The sequence below is a fragment of the Giraffa tippelskirchi genome, chromosome 13, assembly GCF_054371585.1.
Source record: "Giraffa tippelskirchi isolate mGirTip1 chromosome 13, T2T-mGirTip1v1.2.pri, whole genome shotgun sequence".
In the NCBI taxonomy this organism is placed as follows: domain Eukaryota; kingdom Metazoa; phylum Chordata; class Mammalia; order Artiodactyla; family Giraffidae; genus Giraffa; species Giraffa tippelskirchi.
The window spans coordinates 123,016,233-123,039,351 of record NC_137287.1 but is presented as its reverse complement, the minus strand read 5'-3'; the positions used below and the strand labels follow the sequence as shown (position 1 = coordinate 123,039,351).

At 41.7% G+C, this 23,119-nt stretch overlaps 2 protein-coding genes across 9 annotated transcripts in view; one reads left to right on the top strand and one right to left on the bottom strand.

Moving 5' to 3' along the window:
• The first annotated feature begins 9,235 nt into the window (after positions 1 to 9,235).
• Positions 9,236 to 21,748, top strand: LOC145532420 (uncharacterized). Of its 8 annotated transcripts, XR_014073217.1 has the most exons (6): positions 9,236 to 9,349; positions 9,767 to 9,857; positions 9,944 to 10,014; positions 10,934 to 11,029; positions 11,385 to 11,614; positions 16,158 to 16,598. XR_014073217.1 is itself a non-coding variant. In XM_081557314.1 (5 exons), exons 1-5 carry the CDS (start codon positions 9,279 to 9,281, stop codon positions 11,398 to 11,400), a joined length of 345 nt encoding a protein of 114 aa, XP_081413440.1. In that variant the 5' UTR covers positions 9,236 to 9,278; the 3' UTR covers positions 11,401 to 12,502. The 8 variants fall into 8 exon arrangements, 2 of the variants coding, with proteins under 2 accessions (XP_081413440.1, XP_081413441.1); XR_014073218.1 differs by lacking the exons at positions 10,934 to 11,029; positions 11,385 to 11,614; positions 16,158 to 16,598 and adding exons at positions 20,059 to 20,288; positions 21,353 to 21,748; XR_014073221.1 differs by lacking the exons at positions 10,934 to 11,029; positions 11,385 to 11,614; positions 16,158 to 16,598 and adding exons at positions 19,884 to 20,288; positions 21,353 to 21,748.
• Positions 9,853 to 23,119, bottom strand: part of DOK5 (docking protein 5) — a 240,099-nt gene continuing 226,832 nt past the window's right edge. Inside the window, exon 9 of the mRNA XM_081557308.1 lies at positions 9,853 to 10,768. Coding sequence (XP_081413434.1) covers positions 10,625 to 10,768 — 144 coding nt within the window. The 3' untranslated portion in view covers positions 9,853 to 10,624. The remainder of the gene's footprint in view (positions 10,769 to 23,119) is intronic.

The window sequence follows — 23,119 nt, the reverse complement described above, 5'->3', positions numbered from 1 at the left end:
CCAGGCAGTGGTGTTCTGTTGTAATGTGGGTGCAAGCTCAGTGATGTCCGACTCTTTGCAACCTCACTCACGGACTGTGGCCCCCCAGGCAACTCTGTCCATGGAATTTTCCAGACAAGAATACTGGAGTGGGTTGCCATTTCTGTTATAATAGCCCAGACGGAATAGGACAATGACCTGCACCTCCTACCCTCCAGGGCTGTTAAGAGGATCCAGCAAAGACCTAAAGAGCTTGAGAGCTCATCATTACCGGCTCTCGGAGCCTCCACCTGAGAAGGAAGTCAGCATGAGAAAACAGGAGACAATGAAAGGGAGGGGGACCGGGATGCTTGATCCAATCAGCTAATCAAGGGCCAATGCATGGTCTTTTCTCAGTCCTCTTTGAGCTGGGTTTTTGTCATTTACACTGAAAAAGTTCTGAAAAAATAGCTGGGCTCATTCCTGTAAGATTTCTGCCAGACTCTTCGCCCATCCTCGCTTCCCTGGAGTCATACCCCCCTCCCCATACCACCCTTACCCCATCCTGACTTGACGAAAGAGTCGGGTCACTAACAGGACCCTGTTTTCAGTCTTTAAATGTTTGCTTCCTGACCAACGGGGCTTTTGGCTTTTTTTTTTTTTTTTAATGCTCATGAGTTCTTTATATGTAATCTCTCCATTATTCTAGACAAATCTCAACCAGGCTAAAGTTTTCCAAAACCGTTAATTAAACTTCATGAACTACTTCTTCGGAGACAGCTTTAAGCAGCCACCATGGTCAAACATTTTATGATCTTTTCCAGACGTGCAGGGGAAAGGAAGATGAGAGGCGCCGTAAACAAACAGTCGCCCATGGCACTCGACTTGGGAGATGAGACTGTCAGGGGAGAAATAGCGCATATAAAAGTGAAAAACGGCCTGGATGCCGGCACAAGGGTGTTCGTGTGGAACTTCGAGTGGAGATTTGGAAAAGCTCAACAAAAGCTTCAAATGAAGAAGAAATGCTACCGTGTCCGAGAAGTTTTCTCTGGAGATGTGCTTTTTTTGCATGAAAGGAGAGCTCCTGCACATGGATGACCCTGAGAAAGTTGCCAAGAATCTTAGCTCATTATTTTATTCACCCCTTGGAAGCAAAGTCCAAACCACGCTGTGGAGGTGCCTTGCTGTGAGAAACCTCAAGATACAGCATAATGATGATAACTGGCATCACCCCATCATCATGGGGAGCTCTAGCCCACTTAAAATGTGGCAGAAACTGGGCTAAATACTTGACATTTTAGTCTCACAAAAATTTGCAGGGGTGGGTAATATTAGTGTTTTCATTTTACATATTTTAAGGCAGGTTCCAGTATTAATGTTTAAGTCAGTCTGTGCTTGAGTCACAATTTAAACTGTCTCTGATTTCAAAATCCCTTTTGAGGGCAGGCGAGCCATTCATACATTGAATGTATAGTGTAAGACTGTTTCCTAACTCAAACCATCACCATTTACATACACCACATACATGTCTCACACATGCCTACATGTGTATACACTTCCCTGCTGTAAGAGCTCCAGTTTTCCTTATTCACATTCCTACTACTAAGAGTTATAAGGAGACCCAGACATAGCCCAAGGGTAAATCATGATCCGAGTTAATTAAGGCAATTTCATCCTCTTTTTTTGATTGGCTTGGAAAGCGGTCTATGAACAAATTCTGTCAAATGAGATACAGTGAAAATCCATTGCCAGGGCTTCATGAAGTGTTTCTTAGCTCTTAGAAAAAGGAGATTCAAGAATAGATAGGATTTGTTCTTTTCTTTTCTTTTTTCTGCTCTTGAACAATGAGGTGTTTAGGAGCCCCTGCAGCTATTTTGTGATCATGAGGGAAGTGAGATGGCATGCCAAGGATGACAAGGCAGGAAATCAGAAAGGAACTGAATTCTTAACAGCATCACTGAACTTCTTAGTTGGCCAAGCAAAAGCTGCCTCAACTTGAGATTTAGTATTTGAAAAATAAGTCTATTTGTTGAATCACTGTGACTTGAGTCTGGTACAACTTGGAGTCAGAGACTTTTAAAGATACCCTAATATTTTAGTGTATATTTGTGAGGATTCTAGTAAATGAAACATCCATTGATTTATATTCTCTGCCCTCTTCTCACTTTTGACTCTTCCTGTCCTCAGGCCAGGCTTCCTGCACACATGTCCTCAGAACACAATGGCCTGTTATTCACTAGAATCAACTTTTCCCTCACAAAAATACAGGAGCACAACCCAAGCTAACACATGATTTGTGATATTACATATATACATATATATGTGTGTGTGTGTGTGTGTAATGATGATATTATATTATGTGTAATAATATACATGGGTGCAGCCCCCATCTTGCTGGACCCCTTATTCCTGCAATGGCTTTGAGGAAGGAAGCAAAATGCTGAGGAACCTCAAACAGCAAGGACTTTTGAGGGACCTTTAGGAGCTCTGGGCGATCTCTAGCAGTCGGCTCAAGAAACAGAAGCCCTCAGTGCCACAGAGGCAAGTAAAGGAGTCCTGCCAACTGTATGAGTTTGGAATTAGATTCTTCCATAGTTGAGCTTTCAAATGAGTCCTCAGCCCTACCTGACATCTTAAATACAGCTTTACAGGGGACCCAGCTGGGACTCCTCACGCACAGAAATTGCGGGAAAATGCATATGTGTTGTTATATACTATTACTCTTGTTTTTCTGAAACAATAAAAATGAGATATTTGAGCACTTGAAAAACCTTAAAAGTAAGCACCTACTTAAATTTTGCATTCTAGGCACCTTGCCCGCCTCACCCTAGTTCAGCCTTTGAGGTAACATAATGTTTTCAGCTATGGAGTTTGTGAGAAGGATTTCATAGAACTGAATCATAGCTTGCCTATTCTGTTCAATTAAGCTGACATTGTTTTTCCACCCCCCTCTATAAAGGGTTAGGGCTTCCCCAATGCCTCAAAGGTTAGCAATTCACCTGCAATGCACAAGTTTGTTGGAGATTCAGGTTCAATCCCGGGGCCGGGAAGATCCCCTGGAGGAGGGCATGGCAAATCTTGCCTGGAGAATCCCATGGATAGAGGAGCCTGGTGGGCTACAGCCCATGGGGTCGCAAAGAGTCAGACATGACTGAAGTGACTTAGCACTCATGCATAAAGTGTTAAACACAAAGCAATTAAGAATATTTAGTGCTTTGTAGTGCTAACTAATAACACTTTATAAAAAGCATAATTTTCTTTAAAATACCAGTAATTCCTTAGTTTTCCTATATTCATTTTCCCAACCCACTGTATACACAGTCTAAGAAAATACATATACTTACTTCTCTACCAGTTCATGGCAAAACCCAGAGCTCAAGGAAAGAATACAGCAGCAGTGGTCAGATTTCTAAGATGGTTCTTTTTTTTTTAATGTTTCCAGGTGGCTCAGTGAGTAAAGAATCCGCCTGCAATACAGGAGGTGCAGGAGACCTGGGTTCAATCCCTGGGTGGGAAAGATCCCCCGGAGAAGGAAATGGCAACCCACTCCAGTGTTCTTGCCTGGAGAATCCCATGGACAGAGGAGACAATCCATGGGGTCCCAAGAGTCGGACACAGCTCAGCAACTAAACCACCACTACCACATGTCCCTTACCTGAAAAATGGGGAGATTAATAAGACCCTTCACATGGTGAGCCTTTAAAACTAATGCCAGCAAAGTTCTTAACACAGAACTTGGAATAGAATATGCAGTCAATAAATAAATACTGATAGAAAACATTTGATAAACACTGACTCTGTGTTGGATACAGAACCAAAACCTTATTAACTTTAGCCATTGAACTTTTATTCAAACATGTAGATGTATTTTACCCATTTTACAGATGGGAACACTGATCCCTAGAGAGAGCAAGCATCTTGCCCAAGGTTCCGCAGATGATAAATGATTCAAAAGGAAGCAGTCCAATACAGAGTCGACCTCACCATGCTCCCCGCTTGTCCCCACTGCCCACTGTTAACTGCCACTCTTTAGCCAAAAATTTGATTTTCTTCCTTCCTTCCCTCCCTCGCTCCTTTCTTTACAATAGGCCTGTCTGCCAGCATTCGGTGACCTGTGTTATTAGGTTATGATACACATAAGATCCCCGGAGAAGGAAACAGCAACCCACTCCAGTGTTCTTGCCTGGAGAATCTCATGGACAGAGGAGCCAGGCGGACTACCGTCCATGGAATCACAAAGAGTCAGACACGACTGAAGCTACTTAGCACACACACCCACTTGAGCTATGTCTCAGGTTCTCTTTTGAGATAACGCTTTACTATAAGTGGTACTTAAGTGCCCGCTTGTTCTCAGTCACTCCATCGTGTCTGACCCTGTGCAGCCCCGTGGACTGTAGCCCACCAGGCTCCTCTGTCCATTGATTTTTCCAGACAAGGATACTGGAGTGGGTTACCATTTTCTTCTTCAGGGGATCTTCCGGACCCAGGGATTGAACCTGAGTCTCTTGCATCTCCTGAACTGGCAGGCAGATTCTTTACCAGTAGCACCACCTGGAAAGCCCTTAAATTCCTTTAGTTTTTCTAGAATTCCTCTTCTTTTTAAAGGGAGAGATTTAGGCTTTTCAGTTCTAGTCACTGTTCATCTCATCTGATATGCTTTTCAAATGGAAGTTAAAAATATCAAAATGGAAGCTACTGGACTTATGGGGCATTCCAGTGGAGAGGCCGTCGCCTCTCCCTGTGACAAATGACTGACTCCCTTAGTCAGATGCCCTGTTCTCTCCACCCACAACCACCGGCTCTAAGGCCCTGACAGAGTAGAAGGAGGAACGACGTGGCTCTCACCCCATCCTATGTTAGCATTTGAATAAACAGATTGCTCCTAAGTGAACTCAACTCTGAAGAAAAACTGCAAGTCACTGAAGTCAGAAAGACAAAAATACAGTGACTATGAATGAGAACAGAGTCTGGTCCAGATGAGTCCATATTAGTCAGGAGCTTCATACATATATATATATATATATATATATATATATGAGAAATATTTCTTCCTACTGCTCTGGCCCACCGAGGTGGAAAATTGATTCACCTGCTCTGGAAAAGCACATTGTGTCTGTCCTCCATAATCCATTGGCAATCTTAATTGATTGTAGCGCTGCCTGTCTCTGGTTGGACATATAATCACAACCTCAATTCTATAAAGCATTTTCTGCTGCAGGAGGATGAGAAAAACAATCTACAGGTGTTGCATTGAAGAGCTTCATTAAATTTTCTATCCAACTCTCCCTCAAACCAATTCAGTGGCTTATTAATTTTGTAAACCGAGATGTTGCTCATTAAAGGGAGGACGTTCAGGTATTAAATTCCAAGGATCCTACAGAATGGAACGGTTTATAAGGGTACTGGATTCTTTTCCCACAAAAATTAAATTCATAATTGGTAAGGACCATTTGCAGCTTGCTTCCCCATCATCCATTTCCCCTGTTTCCAGCTACCCATGGATGCTGAAAGGCATCTTTCCACCTTCCCTCCTCAGCACTCATGATCAGAGAACAGTTCTGTTCTCAGAGGACAGTGAGAGAGGGAGCGAAAAAGCTGGCTTAAACCTCAACATTCACAAAACTAAGATCACGGCATCTGTTTCCATCACTTTGTGGCAAATACATGGGGAAAAAATGGAAACAGTGACAGATTTTATTTTCTTGGGCTCTAAAATCACTGTGGATGGTGAATGCAGCCATGAAATTAAAATATGGTTACTCCTTGGAAGAAAAGCTATGACAAACCTAGTTCAGTTCAGTTCAGTTCAGTCACTCAGTCGTGTCCGACTCTTTGTGACCCCATGAATCGCAGCACACCAGGCCTCCCTGTCCATCACCAACTTCCGAAGTTTACCCAAACTCATGCCCATCAAGTCAGTGATGCCATCCAACCATCTCATCCTCTGTCGTCCCCTTCTCCTCCTGCGCCCGATCCTTCCCAGCATCAGGGTCTTTTCAAATGAGTCAGCTCTTCTCATCAGGTGGCCAAAGTATTGGAGTTTCAGCTTCAACATCAGTCCTTCCAATGAACACCCAGGACTGATCTCCTTTAGGATGGACTGGTTGGATCTCCTTGCAGTCCAAGGGACTCTCAAGAGTCTTCTCCAACACCACAGTTCAAAAGCATCAATGCTTCGGCGCTCAGCTTTCTTTCTAGCCCAGCTCTCACATCCGTACATTTCATGTGGTATTCTCCCTGTACATTCTGTTTCATCCATCGGACACATATGACCACATAGATCATGAACTAAGTGCTTGGTCTGTCTATGAGGCCGGACTGGCTGGATTCAGAACCTGCTTCACTTACCCACCAGCTGCATGAAACTGGGAAGCCCCCTCATCTGCCAGTGTTCCAGTCTCCCCATCTATAATAATAACATATTCCTCCTAAGGGCATCATAAGGCTATAGTAGGGTAATTTATGATAGGCCGTAGAACCGTGTCTGGCATGCTCTTAATATAAATGAATAAAATGTCAGTCTTAAAATCTCTTTCACCTGAGAATTGTCATAGTTATAATAAATGTTCTAGATAAATTAACATGAATACATATCAACCATGGGTATCAATTTCTAAATGTTTAAAAATGTACTTCCCTCTTTAGTATCACATTTTCTCCGCTTGGGACCCACTGCCGTTTTGCCACCCACGGTCCCCTATCCTGAATGTGCATCCAAAAGGAGCACGTTGGAATGACTTCCCTGCCTCTCCCCAAGCAAATTAAACATTAAAAGGTGCTTGTAAACTGACTCACAGGCATGTGAAAACAGTTGGCTATTTTATATACGCGTGTCTCCATCTGTTTAAAAATGAAGAAGGTGCCCTGACGCAGAAGAGCAGTGGAGGACGGTAGAGTCTGAGGGGCTTGACATAGGTTCGTGGAGCAGCTGTTGTGTGACGGAGGGGAGTTATCAGAACTGAGTAACTCCTTACCTGGTCACCCCTGTCAAGGGTCTACTGGGATTATGATCTCAAAAGAAATGTTTCTAGTTAAAGGTCTCAGTCGTATCCAACTCTTTGCCACCCCTTGGACCATAGCCGCCAGGCTCCTCTGTCCATGGGATTCTCCAGGCAAGAACTCTGGAGTGGGCTGCCATGCCCTCCTCCAGGGGAGCTTCTCTACTTAGGGATCAAACCTGGGTCTCTTACATTGCAGGCGGATTCTTTACCAGCTGAGCCACCAGGGAAGCCTATAAAGGTCTCAATAGGTGTGCACGCATGTGAAGTCGCTTTTTGCAGTCCCATGGACTGTAGCCAGCAAGACTCCTCTGGCCATGAGATTTCCCAGGCAAGAATACTGGAGTGGGTGGCCATTTCCTCCTCTAGGGGATCTTTCGACCCAGGGATTGAAGCCATGCCTCTTGCATCTCCTGCATTTGTAGATGAATTCTTTACCACTGTGCCACCTGGGAAGCCCCTCAATAGGCATATCCTTTCATTAATCATTTTATACCACAAATGTCTGTTAACGTCTCTTGATGTGGCAGACACTCTGATAGAGGGTGGAGATACAAAATCTGATAAAATGTAAGTCTCTATCATGAAGTTGTTCCCAGTTTAGTGGGAGTGACAATACCAAAATAATGCAAAAGGAATGCAATGATTTATTTCAGCAGATATACTCTGATTCTCACCCAAGAGCTATGTTAAATGCTGGTGATACAAAGATGAATTTTCACATGAATCTTGTCCTTGAAGAACCCATAGCTATATATACACATGTAATACTGCAAAATCAAAAGTAGTATATTATTGCAACACAAAAGAGAAGGAATCAGTTAATGATGCCTCTGAAGAGCAGCTTGGTTTAAAGAATACCAAATTCTGTAACAGGTTTCAGTAAGTGTTCTCTGGGGCCAGGTGGTTGAGGAAGGTTTTAGGTGTTCTTGGACTAATAGAAGGGCTTCCCAGGTGGTGCTAGTGGTAAAGAACCTACCTGCCAATGCAGGAGACGTGGGATACGGGTTCAGTCCCTGGGTTGGGAAGATCCTCTGGAGGAGGGCATGCAACCCACTCCAGTGTTCTTGCCTGGAGAATGCCATGGACAGAGGCAACTGGCGGGCTACAGTCCATAGGGTGACCGAGAGTCAGACACGACTGAAGCAACAGCGTGCAGGCGTGGACTAATAGAAAATAGAATCGAGGTGGGCTCCCCAGTGTTGAGCATGGGGCTTAATAAATAATTCTGAGCTTCACAGGATGAGCACAGCTGTATTTCTTCTCTCCCTGTGAATGCAAATGTCGTTGCCTGAGACACCATCATTAAACCGCTTGGTGAGAAAGCACACTCATTGAGATGTCAGCTTTTCTCCAAAGAAGGTAGCCCCAGTGAGTGGAGAGGCAAAACCACAAGACTTCTTCTAGGGGCTAAGTATGGACACAGGCTGAAAGCTACATGCAATCTAAGAGTTCGATAGAGTGTAAACTCCATAAACAAAATAAAAGGTTTACCACAAGATAGGGTTATGTGTTTCCAGGGTAGGGCTTGGCATCCTTATAAATCAGGGAGCAAAAAGGAACCTCCTTGTACTTCCCTGATGGTCAGTGGCTAAGTATCCAAGGCAGGGGACACAGGTTCGATCCCTGAATTGGGAAGATCCCACGTGCCACGGGGCAACTAAAGCCCACGGGCTGCAGCGACAGATCCCAAGTGCTACGGCTGCCAAGGCCTGTGGGCCTAGAGCCGGGGCCCTGCAACGAGAGAAGTCACCCCCGGAAGGCCGAGCGTCTCAGCAGAAAGTAGTCCCCGCTGCCTACAACCAGAGAAAGCCCCGCACAGCAGTGAGGACCCAGTGGGTCAAAAACAAATAGATTGATTAATAAGAAAAAATAGCTCCCCCAGAAGATAAGCTCCATGAGAACAGGTGCGGAGTCTGTGTACTTGACTCTCATCCTCTGCACTGAACCAGATGGCTGGCCAAAGTAGGTGTTTAATAAATAGTCACTGAATAGACCCTTGATTTTTAGTCTAAATCGTTAATGATTTAGAGACTATAGATTCCAGAGTGAATGGGGGGAAATGATCTTTCCTATGTCATGACGAAAATAGAGTTTGACGGCGAGCTTCACAGAGGACAGGCTGGCAATACACCCCGAGAGCTTTGAGTGAGAGCCTCATCATCCCCATCCCCATCATCTCAAATTCCATCTTCTAGCTGACACCGCATCACTGCGCCCAGCACGTGACAGGCACGCTTCCGGTTAACCCTCACCGCAGCCGTACGTGCTAGATCATCACACTAACTCCAGGCTCACGCGCAGGGAAGCGTTCGTGGAGGCATGTGCCAAACTACCCAACAAGCAAGTGGCAGAACCCAAATTCTAACAGCCATTTCTGATCCAGCCCCCAGGTATGGTAAATGGTGTCTTAACAGACAACGTAATCTGTGTGTGTGTGTGCGCGCGCGCGCGTGTGCACGCGCACATGTGGATTTTTTCTTATCGTGTAGGACTGTCTCTGCTAATTACACTAGAAGAAATAGCTGTGAGCTTCACACTTCAGTCAGCGCGCTCAGCTTCACTTGTCTGACATTCTCGCCCCGTCGTGTCTCGCCGAGGCTGCGTAACTCGAGCCTGTGCTCACGTTTCTTCGCAAAAGTGTCATTTCCCCACTCAACAGTTTGGAGAACATTTTAGATTCCGTTTAATTGGAGAATAATCGCTTTACAATACTGTGTTGGTCTCTGCCACACATCAGCACGACTCAGCCCTGCGCAAACGAATGTCCCCTCCGTCTTGACCCCCTCCCCCTTTGTCCCCTCCCCCAGGTTGTCGCCAGGCGCCGGGTGGAGCCCCCTGAGCCACACAGCAAATCCCGCCACCCACCCCTGCCCGGGAGAGCTGCCTGGCTTACCTACGGTAATGCATGCTTTGAAGCAACGGACAGCTTGATATCAAAGGCCGGGTGACGTATCGGTTGAAATTGTTTCTGTTCCACATCCCAGATCCCAGCTGGCCCTCTCGGTCCTCGGATCATCACTACACCACGTCCTAGAAGGAGCGCCTTCCACACCCGGTGACTGCTCTCGTTTCTTCTCACGTCCATCACCGCACACCTCCCTCCCCTCTTTTGGTTAATAGGCCACTAGGTGAACTGACTTCCAGTGAACTAGCCCATACTTTCTACTTGGGGACCACCAAGAAAAAACATGTTCTTCCTTCATTTTGTAGAACAATTGACTTCCTTTAACTCAATCACATTTCAGATTAGACTCTGCAATTGGTTAAGTAGTTTACGGTATGGTAATACAATGTAATACTACAGAGCAAATGAAAATTATATTACACACAAAGTTATGAATCTGGCAAGACATTTTAAATATATTGAATGAATAAATATATTCAGGTTACAAAAAGGATGAACTATATTACACCATTTCAAAGGGAACATTTAAATTGCATTTATGTTTGTAATGATATACATCACAATTTTAATAGCATTATTTTCTGCATTGTGGTATTATAGTTTTTTTAAACACCTGTAAAAATATATACATAAATACATACAATTGCAAACATAGAGTAAATGCTGGAAGAAAATTCAGAATACTTTTCTATATTATCTAATTATTCTAAAATAAATATAGGCTATAATTCCACAGAGCAGGGATTTTTGGCCATTTTAATCACTGTATCCTAGTCTCTCCAGGGGTCCCTGAAATGTAATAGGCTCTTAATATATATTTTTGAGTGAATAAAAGGTCATTCTTTTCTAAAAATAATTCAAAACAAGATAGACATTTTTTTAAAATTAAATGATGCTGAATCATCTGTAAAGTAAAAAAAAAAAAAATTGAATATATCTACATCATGCTTACATGTGTGTTAAGTCATTTCAGTCATGTCCGACTCTTTTCAGCCTTATGGACTCTAGCCTGTCAGGCTCCTCAGTCCATGGTAAGGATACTGGAGCGGGTCGCCATTTCCTTCCCCAGGGGATCTTCCCAACCCCGGGGTCGCACCCACGTCTGCTGCATTGCCAGGCAGACTCTTCACCCTGGAGCCACCTGGGGAGACCAGTTGTCCCGAGAGTGAGTGCTCACAAGGACCCAGCATGGTGTCTGTGCCATTCCTGCCACCAGTGTCGGGCATTGCCATTCCCCCTTTACTTCAGCCCTTCTGATGGGCGCATTGTGGTATCTCATGGTACTTTTAACTTGCCTTCCCCTATAAGAAGCTAAGGTTGAAAATATTTTCATATGTGTATTTGCCATCTTGTATCTTCTTCACTGAAATGTCTCTTCATGTCTTTTGCCCATGTTTTAATTACCTAGTTTTTTTTTTTACTGTTGTGTTTTGAGTGCTTTTATGTATTTATAATACTAGTCCTTTGCTGGATATATGGTGCATGTATTTCTCCCACTTGTCTTTCCATCTTCTTAACAGCTACCTCAAATATTAAACAGCTCAACTCACAGGAAGGATAACATAAGACTTCACACTAAGGACCTATATACCACCACCTATTACCGAATACCAAATATTTGACTGTCCAGAAGAAAATTAGAAATCAGGCCAAAAGGCAAGAAAAAGCACTGTCTGAGGATACAAAACAAGCATTTGCTTCAGACTTAAATGTGGTACAAATGTCAGAATTATCAGGCAGAGAATTTAAAGTAAGTATAATAATATGCTAAGTGCTCTAATGAAAAACGTATTCAATGTGCAAGAACAGATGGGTGATATAAACAAGATACATGGAAAAATCTAAGAAAGAATGGAAGAGAAATGCTAGAAATACAAAAAACTCTGTAACAGAAATGATGAATGCTTTTTAATAATCATAAGTAGACTGGGTACAGATGATGAAAGAATCAGTAAACTTAAAAATAGGCTGATGAAAAAACCTCCCAAACTAAAATGCAAATAGGAAAAAAAAAACAGAACAGAATGTCCAAGAACTCTGGGATAATTTCAAAATGTGTGTTCTGTGTATAACTGGATTATCACAGGAAAAAAGAAAGTGAGAATGGAGAAGAAATATTTAGAGTAATAATGGCAGAGAACATTACAGCGTTAATGACACCAAACCGCAGACTGAAGTTCAAGGAACACCAACAGGATAAATCCTTAAAAAAAAAAAAATCTACATCTAGGCATATCACATGCAAATTGTAGAAAACCAGACATAAATCCTTGAAACAAGCCAGAGGAAAAAATAAACACCTACATTATGGAAGAATTAAAGAGATGAATTACAGCAGATTTTTCAGTAGCCATACAAGTAAGAAGACAATACAGTGAAACGTTTAAGGTGTTGAAAGAAAAACTCCACCAATCTAGAATTCTAGATCCAATGAAATTATCCTCCAAAAGTGGAGAAGTAATAATGATGTTCTTAGATAAGCAAAAACTGGAGGGATTTTATCAGTAGCAGAACTACCCTGAAGCAAATGTTGAAAGGAGTTCTTCAGGAAAAAAATAAAACTATATAGATCAGAAACTCAGATCTACACAAAGAAATGGAGAACATCAGAAAAGCAATAAATGAAGGGAAAATAGAATGTTGTAGTTTCTTATTCAGAATTTTGGAATAACATAGGGAATATTTTATAATAATGTACAAGCCCCTTCCATATTTGATTTGCATATATTTTCTTCCAGTCTGTGGGTTGTTCTATTTTACTTTCTTGGTTTTTACCTTTTGATGGGCAAATATTTTGAGTTTTAATAAAATTTACAGGTATTTTAATAGAAAAATAGATAATTGACAAAATAGCTATTTGGAAAAGATGAACTTGAGTAAAAATATATATTTGTCACATACTGGGCTTGGGTCACAGAGATAAAAGGGGTAAATACAGCACGCAGTTACAAGAGGAGCAGCCGTATCAAATATCCATTGTCTGCCTCCTTACAACACATAAGGCTTTACTGCTTACACCACAAATCCCTAAGTCTGACTTAACGTCATTGTCCTACCAGTTAACAGGAGGTGTGACCCAGTTAAAATGTTGATCTTCTTAAGCTGATCACAAGGAATAGCATTCATAGTGACTATTTGGGAAACCACTAAGCTCATGCCATGAAGACAGGTGAAGTCCACTGAAACTTAAAACCCTAACTTTATCACATCAGGAATCTTTTAAGTATTCATTAGGGCAACTTGAGAGAAAGCTTTGTACAAAGTGAAAAAAAAAACCCAACATGTATCCCACCTAGATTTTTAAATTAATTCATCCAAGGTTTTTAGATGTTGCTGCCCTAAGTTATTTGAAAATTTATCTAAAAGAGAAAAACACCTATTACGAGTGAATACCTAACCACTAACAAACGTTTCATTTCAAGCCCAATTGATAAAAGCTTCTAGAGAGACAATGTTGTTTAATTTTTTAAGGAGTAACAAACCAATGTTTCAAATACTTCATTTATTTTCAAAAGAGAATATATATTTAAGAATTTGAAGACTGAGTACAAAGGGAAGTGGTGTTCAAAAAACTTTTTGAAAGTTAGCCTTTAAAATTGTTTTTCCTCAGAAGAATCATTTTGAATTGTCAACGAAGAAGCAATATTGCAGCACATCTTTTCATGGTACTTGGGGAATATAGCTGGAGGAGGAAATGGCAGCCCACTCCAGTATTCTTGCCTGGAAAATTCCATGGACAGAGGAGTCTGGTGGGCTACAGTCCATGGCGTTGCAAAGAGACAGACAGGACTGAGCTGCCGAGCACCCACACAGAGAGACTATAGAACTAAGCCACGTGTGTGTGCTCAAGAACTAAGCCAATGTTAGTAACACTACAGAAAACCACACAAAAAGCCAGTAGTTAGAGGAGAAATTGACTACCTAGAGACGGTTTTATCTAGAACAAGCATCTTATGCCCTAATAATGAAAATCATACTAGAATTTTAACTAGCGAACTATTAAAATGATTCCTCAATAATTTATACACTAAGATGTTGAATGAAATATTTTAACAATGAACATTTGGCATTGCATGGTTAATAAGCGAGAAAGCATATCTGGATATGTTGCAAAATGAAATCCTACATTGCCTTGTTTTTATCTCTTCAAATAGTTATTCATAAATCATTATACTCAGTTAAAGTGATCACCAGTTTATAAAATCACAATTATTAGAGCAATTATTCTGGGATAATCTTTGGATATTTGCTGACCTGGAGATTAAATATTTGTTCGGAAGACTCTTGAGAGTCCCTTGGACTGCAAGGAGATTGACCCAGTCCATCCTAAAGGAAATCAACCCTGAATATTCATTGGAAGGACTGATGCTGAAGCTGAAGCACTAATACTTTGGCCACCTGATGTGAAGAGGTGACTCACTGGAAAAGACCCTGATGCTGGAAAAGACTGAAGGTAAAAAGAGAAGGGGGTAGCAGAGGATGAGATGGTTGGATGGTATCACTGACTCAATGGACATGAATCTGAGCAAACTCTGGGAGATAGTGAAGGACAGAGGAGCCTGGCATGCTGCAGCCCATGGGGTTGCAAAGAGTCGGACACAACTTAGCAACTGAACAACAGCAACAACAGAGAGGCAAAGTGGAATGTCCTAGGGTATGTCTTTTAAACATCTGTATTTTGAGAGGAAGCCTTTTATCTGCCCAACATTATCGAGTATTTGATGAGCAAAGTCCAAGTTAAGCAGTCGTCTGGGATCCCTTCCTCATTATTGTATTCAACAAATCCGGAAAACACTATGTGCCTGGTGGTGTCCATCTTGCTAGTTCTTGGTGAAGACTTACTAAAGTATCATGCTAAGCACTATGTACATATTCACACAATCAGTTCAGTTCAGGTCAGTCGCTCAGTCGTGTCTGACTCTTTGCAACCCCATGAACTGCAGCACCCCAGGCCTCCCTGTCCATCACCAACTCCTGGAGCTTGCTCAAACTCATGTCCATTGAGTCGGTGATGCCATCCAACCATCTTATCCTTTGTCATCCCCTTCTCCTCCTGCCTTCAATCCTTCCCAGCATCAGGGTCTTTTCAAATGAGCCAGCTCTTTGCATCAGGTGGCCAAAGTATTGGAGCTTCAGCTTCAACATCAGTCCTTCCAATGAACACCCAGGACTGCTCTCCTTTAGGATGGACTGGTTGGATCTCCTTGCAGTCCAAGGGACTCTCAAGAGTCTTCTCCAACACCACAGTTCAAAAGCATCAATTCTTCAGTGCTCAGCTTTCTTTATAGTCCAACTCTCACATCCATACATGACTACTGGAAAAACCATAGCCTTGACTAGACGGACCTTTGTTGACAAAGTAATGTCTCTGCTTTTTAATATTTACACAATAACCCTGTGTGAGTAAGAATTAGGTATTGTTCTTCACTTTATTTCACAGAGGATTCTGAAGCACAGAAAGAATCACTAGCTTTCTAAAGGAGCTGCAGCTAGTAAATGGTTATGTCTGTCTGCTTTTTGCCTTTGGAACCCAACTCTTAACAACCATGCTTTAATATCTTTTTATTTAAAAAATGAAGTGTTTTCCAAGTGAATACAAGTCTGCAATCCTTTATATGAAACCCAAGAGGCAGAAGTTGATTTCACGTTGGGAATTTTTCTATTCTATAAAGATAATATAGTTGACCTAGTAAACAATCATCTTACTATTTCTGCAGCCAAGTGTGTGAACGAGGGTCACTGCTCACCTCAGCTCTGTGTAGGTTATGGTTTACTATCAGATTAACTGGGACCACAATTCTACCAAAACTCAAAGATTGAAATTTAGAACATTTTTATACTTGACAATCACACATAAGGGATGTGTGGATCTGTCTTTCAAGTCAGAGCTAGTGCTAACTTGGTTGCGTTGAGTTCATCTTGAAGCCCCAGACACATTATCTGATACCTGCTGACTACTGGGGTTGACTCTTCCTGCAAACCAGGAGCTCTCTCTGGAGAGGTTACTGGTATACAGTCTCCAATCTGAGATCTGAACTCTGCAGTAACATGAATTCAACGCAAAAAAATCTCATTATCAATTGATCTTTTTAAAGTAAAATATTCAAACATATTTTTAAAAAACTGCTTAGAAGGAAAGAAAGTTACTTACATTTTTATATATAAAGAATTACTCTCATCTAAATCTAAAGCTATATTCACAATGCTAAAAAATGGTAGTAAAGTACACTGAATTGTTAACGAGGTGTTATTAACAGTGATTTCTCATTTTCCCCTTTAATATTTTTTTTCAGCTTTCTATACACTTTGTCACCGTTTACTCCATAAACATCGTGTAAACACCAATCCCATGTTACCTGTTGCTCAGTGAACTTTTGATTGAATGAACAGTGTGTGCTTGGGGTGATTCCCTGAAGTCCACAGCCTAACAGAAGGCCGAGAATAAATTTCCTTCAGAAAATATACACAGAAAAAAGCAAACAGCATTTTAAAATCGATATACTGTAATCTCACTGAACTAGTTACATTAGGAGGAAAATACAGACAAACATGAATTAATTTAAATTTACATGTGCCTTAGAATTTAGAAATTTTTGTAATTTTATAATGTTCAACTATCTCTCCTAATACTTCTAAGGAAATGAGGTTAAAAAAAAAAGGTAAACATCTTAAGTGAAACTTGTAAAAATTTTAGTATATTCTAGGAATAAAAAACCATTGGGTTGTAAAGTTGAGTAAAATTTACTTTCGGTTATTCATTTATCTCATTTCACTACTAATTTCCTTTCCAAACCTCTTTTTTTTCAATTGTGCTGATATAGATTTACCACACAATGCCTGAGGCAATGCAATTTTCAAAATAACAAATTTCACGTTAACGCGGAATCTGGGGTCTGTGATCTGCCTGCATGCCTGTGCTCAGTCATTCGGTTGTGTCCGACTCTTTGTGACCCCGGGGACTGAAGCCCACTGGGATCCTCTGTCCATGGAATTTTCCAGACAAGAATACTGGAGCCGGTTGCCATTTCCTCCTCCAGGGGATCTTCCCGATCCAGCGATCGAACCCACGTCTCCTGTGGCTCTTGTATTAGCAAGAGGATTCTTTACCACTAAGCCACCTGGGAAGCCCAAGTGATGGATATCCACTGAATAAACCAGAGTGTAGCTCTAGAAATACCACCACAGTATGCAGTGTAGACAGTGAGAGTGTAGCATACAGTATATATCATGTACAGCTATAGAATTCTGCAATGTAGTTAAATGAACTCTCCAACAGTCTCCTTAGTAACAGTCCCTTTGGCCGAACTTAAAATACAGTCATTCTGTTTAGAGTTTCACAATATTGCATTGAAAAGTTCAGTCAAAAATCCATCTTTGATTTCAAACAAATAAAGAAAACACTTGATCATTTTTCTCACTGAACTGACCACTTGTTTACCTTTGTGGTAAACCGCACTGTAGAAAGAATTGTCTCAAATGATAAATTGGCTGGAAAATGTGGACATCATTTCTTTTTTCCCTGAGCAACTACTATATGCCAGAAATGATTCTAATATTACAGATGGTTATTGAGCCTACAGTTAACTTAGTGGTATCTAATTTAATTTTATTAATGTATTTAACCTTATTATAGAGCACACGTTATTACAAACACTTTTTTATAGTCATGCAAACTGAGATACAGAAAGCTTAAATAAATTTCCCAAAGTATATAGCTAATAAATTATGGATCTGGGATTATATTCTAAAAAGAATAATCTAAGTTAATTGTTTACTTAATTTGCAAATTGGTTGATAAGAATAAAAGACAGAAAATTAAAATGAGTTTAGTGAAATCACTTCAGAGGACTGTCCACCTATCGCCACTAGAACTTTCCCTGGATCTTCTTTCTTGTTTCCCAAGATGATCAGCACTTCCGATAGACTTAACACTTAAAAATTTCCAAAAGACCAAGATAGACAGCAGAATGCCAATTTACTAATTCAAAGAAAAATCCAATTGTCAAATGAATGGTGACTACTTGGGGTGGGAAGACAAGAAAACGTCCCCTTTGTCGTCATGTAAAAATCAAACTTCAGGTAAATCCAGTCATAATCAGAAGACATTTGATGACTAGGCCTTGGAAAACTGCTCTGGAAAGTTTTACTGGATTTAGTGGGTCATATACGCTGGTAAGTCTACTTGTTGAGTCTTTGAGCAGATTACATAGAAACCATAATATTGTTCATGCAACAAATAAGTAAAGCAAGCTGATCCTCAAATGCATTAGCTTCAACTAATGTTTATTTATTAATTCAACAACCATTGCTTGCACTTTAACAATATGGCAAAACCTGGGGCCACAGTGGTGAATTGGACATACCGATCTGAGAAAGATATAACCTGGTGTCTGACAAAAGCATAACAATGAATTCCTTCTACAATACAGATTGTTTACTTATTTCAGTTCAGTTCAGTCGCTCAGTCGTGTCCGACTCTTTGCGACCCCATGAACTGCAGCACGCCAGGCCTCCCTGTCCATCACCAACTCCCTGAGTCCACCCAAACCCATGTCCATCGAGTCAGTGATGCCATCCAGCCATCTCATCCTCTGTCGTCCCCTTCTCCTCCTGCCCCAATCCTTCCCAGCATCAAGGTCTTTTCCAATGAGTCAACTCTTCGCATGAGGTGGCCAAAGTATTGGAGTTTCAGCTTCAACATCAGTCCTTCCAATGAACACCCAGCACTGATCTCCTTTAGGATGGACTGGTTGGATCTCCTTGCTGTCCAAGGGACTCTCAAGAGTCTTCTCCAACACCACAGTTCAAAAGCATCCATTCTTTGGCACTCAGCTTTCTTCACCGTCCAACTCTCACAACCAAACATGACCACTGGAAAAACCATAGCCTTGACTAGACGGACCTTTGTTGGCAGAGTAATGTCTCTGCTTTTAAATATGCTGTGTAAGTTGGTCATAACCTTCCTTCCAAGGAGTAAGCGTCTTTTAATTTCATGGCTGCAATCACCATCAGCAGTGATTTTGGAGCCCAAAAAAATAAAGTCTGACACTGATTGCACTGTTTCCCCATCTATTTCCCATGAAGTGATGGGACCATCACTTATTTACTTATTTAATAACCACTTACATAAAAGACAGTGTGCTAAATTCTTTGCAAACATTAAATGGTTTATCATAACTATCCCACCAGGTAGTGTTAAAGAAAAAAATTATTCACAATACTTGTTAAAGCAGTGAGGCAGACTTTATCCAGAGAGCTTACTACAGTGGGATTTTGAAGTAAAAAATCAGGCTTGGTTTTGAATATGACAAAAGAAAGTGGGGGTTTACAGCCAAGGATGAGAAGTGCTTGGGGGAGTTGCTGTGCTTAGTTGCTCCGTTGTGTCCGACACTTTGCTAGTGCATGCACAATCACTAAGAGGTTAGAGCGATGCTTTCTGAGTCACTTAAAATGTGGGCTTCCCAGGTAGTGCTACTGGTAAGGAATCCACCTACCAGTGCAGGAGATGCAAGAGACATGAGTTCAACCTCTGGATTGAGAAGATCCCCTAAAGTAGGAAACGGAAACTCACTCCAGTATTCTTGCTGCAAAATCCCATGGACAGAGGAGCCTGGCAGGCTACGGTCCATGGGTCACAAAGAGTTGGACACGACTGAGCATGCATACACACACACACACACACACACACACACACACACCCTAACACACACACACACCCTAACACACACACACACACACACACACACACCCTAACAGGTAAAGGCAGGCCAGGGTGATCAGATATTAAGATATTACTTGAGGGATGAGGAACTTTGTCAGATACTGAGATCATATACCAAGGGTAGGAGATTCTGGCTAAACTGACTTAGCAGGAATCTTGCCAAAACTGGACTCCACAAGGATGAAAACTGAAGCTCTAGTTTGGACCAAGTTGAGCACAGGGCTCAGAGGAGCTCCGCCAAAGTTTGGTCCAGAAGATAATCTGTTTCTGTAGGATTACTATAGTCTCAATTTTACAGGTGAGGAAACCAAGGCAAAGTGTGGTTAAGTGACTGTCAGTTACAAGCATCATACAGCCAGTAGACAGTCAGGCCAAACAATCACTATCTACGTTGCCTTAAGAACAGAACTGGTGGCTCGGTGGTAAAAAGTCTGCCTGCAACGCAGGTGACGCAGGTTCGATCCCTGATCCAGGAAGATCCAGAAAGACCCCACATGCCTTGGAGCAGCGAAGCCCATGCCCTAGAGCCCAGGAACCATGCATTCTGCTCCTGAGAATGTGCGCCCACGTGGTACAGCTGCTGGAGCCTACACACCCTGGAGCCCACGCTCTGCAAGGAAGAGGAGCCCCCGCTCATGGCATCTAGAGAATAGCCCTCACGGCGACAAAGGCCCGCACGGCAAAAAAGGCTCGCACAGCCATGGTAAGTACAATCTTTAAAAAGACTAAAACTGGATACTATCTTGGTTCTCTTTCACCCAACACACACACACAGACACTGTCATTTTTATATAAATGACATTTCAGTTGGTAAAGAATCTGCCTATAATACAGGAGTCCCCGGTTTGATTCCTGGGTCTGGAAAATCCACTGGAGAAGGGATAGGCCACCCAATCCAGTATTCTTGGGCTTCCCTGGTGGCTTAGTTGGAAAAGAATCTGCCTGCAATGCGGGAGACCTGGGTTTGACCCCTGGGTTGGGAAGACCCCCTGGAGAAGGGAAAAGCTACCCACTCCAGGATTCTGGCCTGGAGAATTCCATGGACTGCATAGTCCATGGGGTCACAAAGAGTCAGACACAACTGAGTGACTTTTACTTTCACAAAGCCCTTTAACTCAGATTTCCTCTCTGGGCAGTAGTTGGCATGGAACTGGCAGTATTTCTCACTAACATGCTTTTCCTATGCTTCCTCTGCTTGCTGACATGTTCTTTTATTACATGAAAGAAATCAGTGACCTAATCTGGAACATGATGGTGCGTTTGCTGCCTTGACCAACAATATGTTAGTTTTATATGTTAAGCAAGCACTGTTAGTTTTGTACAAGTATCTTTTCACTGAATTTGTTCAATAGCAATATACTTGGGCTTCCCCAATGGCTCAAGTGGTAATGAATCTGTCCGCAATGCAGGAGACGTAAGAAATGCAGGTTGGATCCCTGGGTTGGGAAAGTCTCCTGGAGGAGGAAATGGCACCCAGTTCAGTATTCTTGCCTGGAAAATCTCAAAGACAGAGGAGCCTCGTAGGGCTACAGCCCAAGGGGTCACAAAGAGTCAGACACGACTAAGCACAGAAGCATGAGCAATACACTCAGATAAAAGGTTAACCTCCCCAAACTTCCCTACAGCAACGGGTGGACCCGTGGCTGAGATCTCATCTATTAAATCTAGATGGGAAACTATTGCAAGGAAAGTTATTTATCTGAAAAGGTGATAAAGCTGGCTGGCACTTGACTTGTGCCCTTTGCCCTTCTCCTTCCTCCTGCTTAGAATGTACATGTGATGGCAAGAGCTTCTGCAGCTACGCTGAGACCATGAGTGGAAGTCACATGACTGTGGAAAGAGAAGCAGAGCTGGAGATGCAACGAAGATCTGCAGCGGAATCACTGACACACAGACTTTCAAAGGCAGGTTATTGATGTTATTTTCTCATAGTCAGTGAACATCTGACTATGACTATTAAATATTTATAGTAAATACAAAACTTTATTGAATAAAGTAGGAGGTACATATTTTAAGCAAAAACATCCAAAAAAAAGATTATTCAGAAAATGCTTTTCCAGTTGTTTCTACTGCTCTTCCTTCCTCTTGTTATTCTCCTACTCATTATATTTTATCAGATGGTCGTTAGAGAAATAAAAGTTGCATTTTGAATTTTCTTGCTTATACTATTGGTTTCTTATTTGAAACAAAGCTGACCCTAAAAAAAAATGGAGGTGGTAGAAATTAGTATTCTGAAATAGCTATGGAATAAATGCAGATGGAGCAGCTTAAATTTCAGATAAAATATGATCTGAATTCAGAGAACTTGAAATGGTACTTAAATTCAAGTATGTTCTCAGTTTGCTGAAAACACACTCATTGCTTTCCAAGCATCTTTGGCTTAAAACCAGCCACTTCCAGAAATGCAGTCTTCATGTGTAAGTGGTTTTGCAGGAATGATCAAGGAAAAAAGATCGAAAAATCTGATGGGCTAGATTATTTGGGGGGAGAGGCAGCAGGAAAAGCAGTCATTGGCATATAATTTCACTTTTGAGAAACAGAAAACATAGAGGGAAAAAATATAGATGCTAAGGACTCTGAAGCACCGCGGAAGGAGAAAAACAGTTTCGATTGCTCTGCTACCATAACAAGCAGCAGGGATCATCATTTTGTTTGCAGACAGAGGTCTGTGGAAAATAAATATCTGCAGCTGAGGGCATCTAGAGATAATCAACACCCAGAAGTGCGACTACACCCTAAGGTGCTCTGGGAATCATCTTACTGACAGGAAGAGATAAAGTAGCAGAGAAGAAATTTTAGCAGCAGTGAAACAAAGGAAAGACTAAAAGAGAGAGTCAGTGGCTGTAAGGAATAGAATTCCATCCCTGATCAGCAGCCACATCCATTCAGGGCTTGTTAAAGAACAGGATTCACTTAACTTCTGCTGTAGTGTCTTTTTTAAAAGATTTTTTTAATGTGGATCTTTTTTAAAAAAGTCCTTATTGAATTTGTTACAACATTGCTTCTGTTTTATGCTTTGGTTTGTTTAGCCATGAGGTACACAGGATCTTAGCCCCCTGACCAGGGATCGAACCCCAACCTCCTGCCTTAGAAGGCAGAGTCTTAACCACTGGACCCCCAGAGAAGTCCCTGCTACAGAGTCTTTAACATCCGGAATCCTGATCAACCAGGGGAGCGGTTACATTTCCCCAAAGCTGAGCTGTCTCCTCTCTCATTCTCTTCCACCAGCTTCATCCCCTTGCAGCGAGCACAGTGAGGCCATCCTACCCAGGAAGGTTTGATGCTTATTCATTTTAAGAAAATGCTTTGAGTGAGTGATAGAGAAGGGTTGATAGCAGAAATTCAAGACAATGAGTATACTTATTTTCTTTTTTAGTAAATTAACTATGTATCACTCTACCAAATGATAACCAAAAAAAAAAGATTTGTTGGAGTTTCTGATTGCTCCTAATTCATGTCCTAAATTATTTCCAGAGCCTTGGGGTTTAACTTGGAACATCTGGTTTATTCGTTGTTCTAGGAAGCAAAATTTAA

Bases quoted from the DNA above. Each gene is read 5' to 3' on its own strand.
- LOC145532420 (XM_081557314.1), top strand. From the start codon at position 9,279: ATGTGCCAAACTACCCAACAAGCAAGTGGCAGAACCCAAATTCTAACA. The intron at 9,350-9,766 runs GTATGGTAAATG...CCCCTCCCCCAG, and splicing joins ATTTCTGATCCAGCCCCCAG to GTTGTCGCCAGGCGCCGGGT. The intron at 10,015-10,933 runs GTGACTGCTCTC...TTCCTTCCCCAG, and splicing joins AGGAGCGCCTTCCACACCCG to GGGATCTTCCCAACCCCGGG.